This window comes from Agelaius phoeniceus, assembly GCF_051311805.1.
Source record: "Agelaius phoeniceus isolate bAgePho1 chromosome W unlocalized genomic scaffold, bAgePho1.hap1 SUPER_W_unloc_1, whole genome shotgun sequence".
NCBI lineage: Eukaryota > Metazoa > Chordata > Aves > Passeriformes > Icteridae > Agelaius > Agelaius phoeniceus.
The window spans coordinates 4,430,843-4,439,291 of record NW_027509866.1 but is presented as its reverse complement, the minus strand read 5'-3'; the positions used below and the strand labels follow the sequence as shown (position 1 = coordinate 4,439,291).

General features: G+C 53.3%; 1 protein-coding gene across 1 annotated transcript; it reads left to right on the top strand.

Moving 5' to 3' along the window:
• Positions 1-5,694: 5,694 nt before the first annotated feature.
• LOC143692453 (olfactory receptor 14J1-like) lies at positions 5,695-6,630 on the top strand. Its single transcript, XM_077172686.1, has one exon. The coding sequence runs from the start codon at positions 5,695-5,697 to the stop codon at positions 6,628-6,630; it is 936 nt and encodes a 311-aa protein (XP_077028801.1).
• The last annotated feature ends 1,819 nt before the right edge of the window (positions 6,631-8,449 follow it).

The window sequence follows — 8,449 nt, the reverse complement described above, 5'->3', positions numbered from 1 at the left end:
TGTGGAGCCAAGAGGCCATTGCTGCATTTCAGGGCCTCATGGGGCCAAAGGGCCACTGTGATCCTGCAGGGCACTGTGGATCCATGGAGAGCATTGTGGCATTGCAAGGCCCCATGGAATCATGGAGACCACTGTGACACTGTGGGGCCTCATGGAAGGAAGGAGCCATTGTGACACTATGGGAACTTGTGGAACCAAGGGAATCATTGTTGCACTGCTGGGCCCCAATGGAACCAAGGGGCCATTGGACACAGCCAGGCTTCATGGAACCAATTGACCATTATAAGACTGTGGGGCCTTGTGGAACCATGGAGACCATAAAGATCCTTAAGGACCTGTGTAACCAAGGGGCCATTATGACACCTGAGGGCATCATGGAAGCAAGGAGCCATTGTGACACTGCAGGGTCCTGTAGAACCAAGGGAACATGAAACAGGTGTGGCTGCCTTGGCCTCCCAGGGGTCACCGGACAGGTCTGGCTGACCTTGGAATGTGGAAGGCCACTCCCATCTGCCCCTGAAACACTGGGGCTCTGGGCTCTTCTTTGTATGGAAAAGAACTTTCCATCTTTTCCAGGCATCCATGGCCAAAATTAGGATTCCACCTCCAAATTTCTGTGTATCCAAGGATTGCTGCCAGACAAAAGCTGCCAGGACAGACAGGTCTGGCTGGTCATTAACTCCTGAGTGCCAGAACTCACCTGTTTTCCAAACACTGGAAAGGGTTCTCTGCTTTTCTTTATATGGAAAAAATCATCCTTCTCCAGGCACAAATGTCTGAAATTAGGACTCCGCATTCATAATTTCAAATATCCAAGGATTGCTCCAAGCAAACCTACCAGGACAGACAGGTCAGGCTTGCCTTGGCCTCTGGTGGTTGCTGTTCATCAGCTCCTGAAACACAAGGGCTCCATGGTTTCCTTCCTATGGAGACCAATGTGACATTGGGAGCCTTGTGAAATGCAGGGGCCATTGTGACACTGCAGAGCACCATGGATCCAAGGCACCATTGTGACACTGTGGAGCCTCGTGGAACCCAGGACATCCCTGTGGCTCTGTTGGGCCGCATGGTCCCAAGGGGCCAGAGCAAAGCAGCGGTGTGGGAGTTAGCCAGATTTTACCCCAAAACATTTGGGCATGAGTTTCAAGCCCTGGAAATCATTTGTTTAACTTAGGGTAAGCTTGAGAATTCCCCCATAAGCCTTTAGTGTTGTTATGCTAAGTTGTCCAAGTTCTGCTTCCTATTGGTTACTTGTTTTCCCTCTATGGTTATTGTTCTAGAGTGTTCTACCCCCAAGTGTACATGTTGTTGCTTCCCCTTTGTCTCGGGTCTTTGGATCCTGCCCCTCATACTGTTCTCGACTTCTCCATGTTTATTGTTTTTCACCCTGTTATTAAAGTTCTTTTTGAGCAACTCCATCGAACCCGCTCCATTTCATTTTCGCCACCCTTGCCCTGAAGTCAGAGAACCAGAGAGGTTTGTCACAGCCACCCTCATTGTGACCTTTGGCGCCCAAACAGGGACCATGACACTCAGGGCTCCCTGTGTCAGTCATGTCAGCTGGGGTTGGCTGATGGATAGGCCAGCGCTCCCTGGGATTTTGGATTGTGCTGGGCCCGGCGGATTCATCGTTGCTTCAAGGGACCTTGCCCAGGATCAGCAGGGACAACGACGGTTTCACCTGCATAGGATTGCAGGTGGTTTTGGGAAAATGCAAGATATTTATTGCCCTTTTTGCCACTGTGTTTTTACAGTATGAACCCATGTCCCATAATTGATTTGGGGTGTTCGGTGGCTGTTCCCCCTCAGGTGGACACAGAGAAAAATGGGCAGCCAGATGTCCAAAGTAGAAAGGAGCATACATGGATGCTTTAATTCTCACTGATCATGACCAAATATTTTCAAAGAACAAATTAAAATCAAATGTGAGGTGGATCATTAAAAATTTTCCAGACACCTCTGCTGACGAAATCCATACCATTGAATTTTGGGACTCAGCGGGAGTTAAATTGTACAACCTTTCGATCAAAAGGGACCCCATTGCACCCTGCATGCTTCCCATCTTCTACACCACCATTCACCAGCGAGCAGCGAGTTGAAAACTCAATCCATTGGTCACTCCTAACCCAGGAGCTCCCCTCAAACCTGCCTTTCTCAGACCTTCCACGATGGTCCAAGATTGCAATGGCCACGCTGTCTTGGAGCATCATGCCCTGGAGACTCAAGGTGGAAGGAGCCTGAATGTGGCTCGGGAGCCCGACCATCCTCCCTCCATCTTGGCTCCTCCACTTCCTGCTACCACAGCCTTCTCTTCCACCCTGAACGAACCTCCAGACTCCACCCCCACAACTGCGGGTCACGCCCCCACTGTCAATCATTCCACCTTCACCCTGGGCCCCTGGGCCATGCCTCCAGAGCTCCACCCCAGAAGTCCGCCATCCTAAATCAAGGCCCTTCCTCCCCAACACCTGACAAAATGGCGCCCTCTGCCTCACCCTCCAGCAAAAATATAACCCCATGGTCAAAGATACTAAGCCCAACTGTCACACTATTTCTAATCTGAATGTTTCTGCTCCAAGTTATTCTTCCTCCCCAGAAGACAGTTTGGACTCCCCAGAGCCACCTTGCCCCTCGACCCCAGAAGATCCCTAGGAAAGGATCCAGAAAAAAGCAGTTAAGGAAGGAGACTGGCAAATAGTCTCAAAAATCCTTGTCGCCCACATATGTTATGAAAGAAGGGGGCAGAATCCCAGGTGTCAGCCATTGGTTTATGGGGAAATCAAGGATCTGTGTAGGGCAGATAAAGACCATAGGAAGGACTTACCTTGTTTTAATGGCCTAATGAGGGCCATGTTTACAGCACATGTCTTAAAACACTATGATTTAAAATATATCATGACCACGTTGTTGTCACCTACAGAATACACCCTGTGGGAAGGGGGATGGAAGTGTTAACTAAATCAATTAATAACAGACTATGCTAATAATGAGGCAAGGGCAGAATTGACAAACAACCATCTAGCGGGACAAGGACAACACAGCCTACCAGATGATCAAGCAGCAGGTATCCCCAGAGAAGGATTGGATGATATCAAAGAGATGGCTTTGAAAGCTTTAATCCAGGTATTGGATGGTAGCACCCCCAATTTGGACTGCCTTGGGTGGCTGCAGCTAAAGCTTTAGGACAATCAGACCATCCTGGGTGCCTGTTAAGTAAGCAAACCAATGCTGCCTCCCTCACATTGAGTGGCTGCTCTCAGACACGGAGACCATCAGACACGCCACCTTGCAGAACAGCGATAGAGTTTTTACTCTGGGCACATGGGCAAGGCTGTGTAGACTCTGAGGGCATGTGCTGCATGAACCTCTCCAGCCACAGCGAGTCAATCCACAAGAGCGTTCAGGTACTGAAGGAAGGGTTCAAGAAGCTTCAAGTGGAAAACAAAGACTAGTTCAATAAACTCTTCCAATCCAAGGGACTAAAGGGTTGGATGATGTCGAGCTAAAACAGGGCTATGAATTCTCTTAGTTGTTGTTCTTGTATTGTTAATTGTCCCATGTTTGTTTGGATGTTTTTAGAAAGTCTTAGAAAATTCTTTCAGTTCCATCTTTGTTGTAAACCAGAAAGGGGGAAGATACCCAACACAGGCTCCTCATGGAGTCCTTGGAGGAGAGAACTGGAGGCCAGGATGGCACAAAAACCTCTCAGAGTCTCAGTGTGGGAAGGAAAATCTTTAAAAGTACCTAAAAGTATCCTTAAATCCATAAAGTACCTGAAAAACCTTGAGTATCTCAAGGCATTAATGAGCCCCACTGAGTGTCAGTACAAAGCTCTCCAGGGACTCATTAAAGCAGATAATTGGGGCCATGATTGCACAAACCTCTCATAGAATTGGTATCAAAAGGGAAACACCAAGTACCTTCAAATAACTGAAGTACCTTGAAGCATTAATGAGCCCCACTGAGTGTTGTTACTGACAAAGCCTCTCCAGGGACTAATTACAGCAGATAATTGGAGGCCATGATTGCACAAAGCTCTCAGAGACTCCAAGGCAAAAGCCAAAGCCAAAGTCCTTTGAAAAACCTGCAGCCCCTGCAGGGAGCATTCAGGAGCCCCCAGGGCCATTGCTGAGCAAGGCTCCCCAGGGACTCCTTGCAGCAGATCCTTGAGGCCACTGGGATGTGGGCTAGGGGGGGATGCTGAGGGCAGCACAAGGGGCTGACAGTGCCCAGCCGGGCTGGGGCTGTGCCAGGAGGCCCCAGGGCCTCAGGACAAGGTGTCTCCTCCCAGCCCTTGCTGGCACAGACCCTGCTGTGCCCCAGGGCACCAAGACTTGGCTTCTCTTTGTCCCCACCTGTCATCACTGCCTGCAGTTCTCTGCTCTGCCTGGGGCCTGGGGACACTTGCTCAGTCGTGTCCCTCTCTGGGACCCATTAAAAGTCCAAGAAAGTTTGGAGTTGGATTCTGCCTTGGAGTTCTGCAGAGGTTTCTTCAGCTCCCTCTCAGGGACTGATGTTCAGGGCCTGAGCACAAAGGCCCAGAGGCTGATTAAAGTCCTTGTGCTGTGTCTGTGCTGCTGAGCTGGGCTGGGCTCCTGGCACAGAGGCAGCTCCTGCTCACCAAGAAGAGCTTCAAAAGCACATTTCTCTGGATGAGCAGCTCTTGTGCCAGCCCAGCAGGGCTGGGGCACTGCCTGCAGCCAGCCCGGGCACAGCCCAGAGGCACAGAGAGCTTCAATCAGTCAGGGCTGGGAAGGGGCTGAGAAGTGCCTGGGGCACAATCACTGCCAGCCCTTGGCACAGGAACCTCTGGCTGCAGGACAATGCAGCTGCAGCTCCTGGAGCCATCTCCTGCAGCTGGAACATGCCAATGCCTGCAGAGCCTGTGAGTACATTCTCTGCTTGTCTCTTGTGCAGAGCAGCCAGGGGTGCCCAGGGCTGTCCTGCAGAGCAGGGTCCTGCAGCCCAGGGCGCTGTGCTGGGGCAGGGACTCTGCTGCCTGCCAGGGACAGCTCTCAGCCAGCCCTGGCAGCTGCTCCCAGCACTGGGGGACAAGATCTGGGTGGCAGGAGACAGCTGGTGAGGCTTGGAAGTGTTCTCCTTGTGTGGGGAGGATGCTGCTTTGTTCAGGACTGCTCCTAGCATGGCATATAACTGCAGAATTTAGATTATATAGGGAGCACAGCAAGGCAGGGGCTGCATGAAAGGGGAAATCATGCTTTTCATTCTACTTCTCTGTGTTGCCTGGACGGGAAATTGTACATAGATATTCATCCCTCAGGTAAAGCTGAGGAAAGATAATAAATTATCTGAGATCTGAATAAACCATGCAGTGAAAGAAATCAGTCCTTTGAGGCAGCATCAGTGTTGCTTTTCCAGCCTCCTCAGGGTTGCTCTGACACTGCCATCAGAGCCTGCAGAGCCAGAGCTGCCCCTGGGTAGTGCCTGAGCTGGGAGGGCTCTGCAGGGCAGAGCTGAGCCCCCAGGGCTGGGCTGGGCTCTGGCAGCACTGGCAGGGCCCAGCCCTGGGCACAGGGAAGCAGCTGCTGGCAGGGACAGCTCCAGGCAGCAGAACCCTGGGCAGGCAGTGGGGGGAAAGTGCCCCCAGGCTGTGCTGGGATATTTCAAGTCCTCTGCAAACCCAACTATTCCATGATTGCTTTTTTTATAGCTCCCCATGCCAAGGCACCAAAAATGTCCAACAGCAGCTGCATCAGGCACTTCCTCCTGCTGGCATTGGCAGACACGCGGCAGCTGCAGCTCCTGCACTTCTTCCTCTTGCTGGGCATCTCCCTGGCTGCCCTCCTGGGCAACGGCCTCATCATCAGCGCCGTAGCCTGCGGCCACCACCTGCACACGCCCATGTTCTTCTTCCTGCTCAACCTGGCCCTCGCTGACCTGGGCTCCATCTGCACCACTGTCCCCAAAGCCATGCACAATTCCCTCTGGGACACCAGCAACATCTCCTACACTGCATGTGCTGCACAGCTCTTTTTTTTTGTCTTTTTTGTTTCAGCAGAGCTTTCCCTCCTGACCATCATGTGCTACGACCGCTACGTGTCCATCTGCAAACCCCTGCACTACGGGACCCTCCTGGGCAGCAGAGCTTGTGCCCACATGGCAGCAGCTGCCTGGGCCAGTGCCTTTCTCAATGCTCTCATGCACACAGCCAATACATTTTCCCTGCCCCTGTGCAATGGCAATGCCCTGGACCAGTTCTTTTGTGAAGTCCCACAGATCCTCAAGCTCTCCTGCTCACACAAAAATTCCCTCAGGGAAATGGGGCTTATTGCAGTAATAACCTGTTTATGCTTTGGCTGTTTTGTGTTCATTGTTTTCTCCTATGTGCAGATCTTCAGGGCTGTGCTGAGGATCCCCTCTGAGCAGGGATGGCACAAAGCCTTTTCCACCTGCCTCCCTCACCTGGTTGTGCTCTCTCTGTTCCTTAGCACCGCTGCATTTGCCTACCTGAAGCCCCCCTCCATGTCCTCCCCATCCCTGGACCTGGCCCTGTCAGTTCTGTACTCGGTGGTGCCTCCAGCCCTGAACCCCCTCATCTACAGCCTGAGGAACCAGGAGCTCAAGGCTGCAGTATGGAGACTGAAGACTGGATGCTTTCAGAAACATTAAACTGCTGGAAATTTCTGCAAATCACTTGTAATAAAAGTCAACTTTGATACTTGCTGGTTTCATTTTGGAGGTTCTTCTTCTTTGTTTTACTTTTTTCATATTTTTCACAAAGAAATGTCATTGTTTTTGCCATTTCTCATTTTGTTTCTCTCCACCTTCCCTGTGGCCACACCCTGTGTCAATGAGGGGCTGCGCTCTTGGTGGTTTTAAAGGAACTAAAGGATCTCCCAGCAGAGTTTTCTGCAGAGATGCCCTTTTGTTGCCTTCTCTGGAGCTGCAGCAGCAATGTCAGTGTGCAGAGCTGGGGCAGATCAGTGCTGGCCCAGCAGCTGTGCCCAGCAGCAGCAGCAGCAGCAGCACTTGGTGTTGCCAGTGCTGCTGCCGTGGCCCTGCCCCGCTGCCCTGGTGGCCCTGGTGTTGCTGCAGGGCCTGAGTGCTCTCGGGGCCGGGCACAGCCCTGGGGGTGGCAGTGCCGGGGCTGCAGCAGGGACAGGCCATGGGCACTGCTGGGGCAGCGCTGACGCCTCAGGCCAGGCCCTGGGGGCTCCAGGCTCCTTGCCCAGGCTCTCTCAAGAACACGGCCAGGCCAATGCTCAGCACAGAAACCCCCATCAGCAGCCCCAGGCTGGCCGTGGGCAGGCTGGGGGCAAACAGCATGGCTGGGGCTCTGCAAGGGCCCTGGGGCAGACGGGAAGGAGCAGCAGAGCAGGGGCTGATCCATGCCCAGTGCGCTGCACAGCCCAGGGCAGCGTCCCAGAGCGTCCTCATGCAGCTGCCAACAACATCCCCCCTCTGCAGCCCTGGCCTCTCCCCCAGCTCACACAGGTGCCCCATCCCTGCAGGCACAGACACGGCAGCACTGCCTCAGCAGCCCCTGTTTGCATTGCACACAGCAGGGGCAGCACCCCCATGCTGTTGCTGTGGGGACATGAACCTGAGGGAACACAAATGCCATCAGCCCCTGGGGCCAGCAAGGCCTGCGGGACACCAGGGAAACCACTCAGCTTTGTCCTGGCCTCTGCACTCAGCCAGAAAGTTTGTTCCCATCAGCTGGGAGTTTCCTGTGCCACTGCAGACGCTGTTGCTCAGAGCCAGGGCTGCCTGGCAGCCACCCCCAAACTGCCCTGAGCATTTCCTTGGCTTCTCCTTTGCTTTCTTTACTCTTCCTGCTTCAAATTTCTCCCGAATGCCCACCCCAAAGGGTTTAGAACTGGACACAGCACTCGAGGTGCTGCCCAACCAGGGCTGAGCACAGGGGAAGAATCCCTGCCCTGCTCCTCCTGGCCACACCATTCCTGATCCATGCCAGGAGCCATTGGCATTCTTGCCCACCTGGGCACACTGCTGCCTCATGTCCAGCCTGCTGCCCATCAGTCCCTGCAGGTCCCTTTCTGCCTGGCTGCTCTCCAGCCACTCTGTCCCCAGCCTGTAGTGCTTCAGGGGTTGTTGTGGCCAAAGTGCAGGACCCGGCACTTGGACTTGTTAAACCTCACCTTGTTGGATTTGGGCCCTGGATCCAGCCTGTCCAGGGCCCTGTGCAGAGCCCTCCTACCCGTCCAGCAGATCCACACTCCCAGCCAACTTAGTGTCACCATGGTTCCATGAGGCCCCAGAGTGTCCCAATGGTCTCCATGACTCCATGAGACCTCCCAGTGTCACAATGTCCCTTTGGTTCCATGGGAAACCTTGGTGTCAGAAAGTCCCTTGGATCCTTGTGCCCTGCAGTGTCACAATGGATCCTTGGTCTCCCAAGGCCCTGCAGTGTCACAATGGATCCTTGGTTCCATGAGGTCTGGCAGTGCAGCAATGCTCTCCTTGG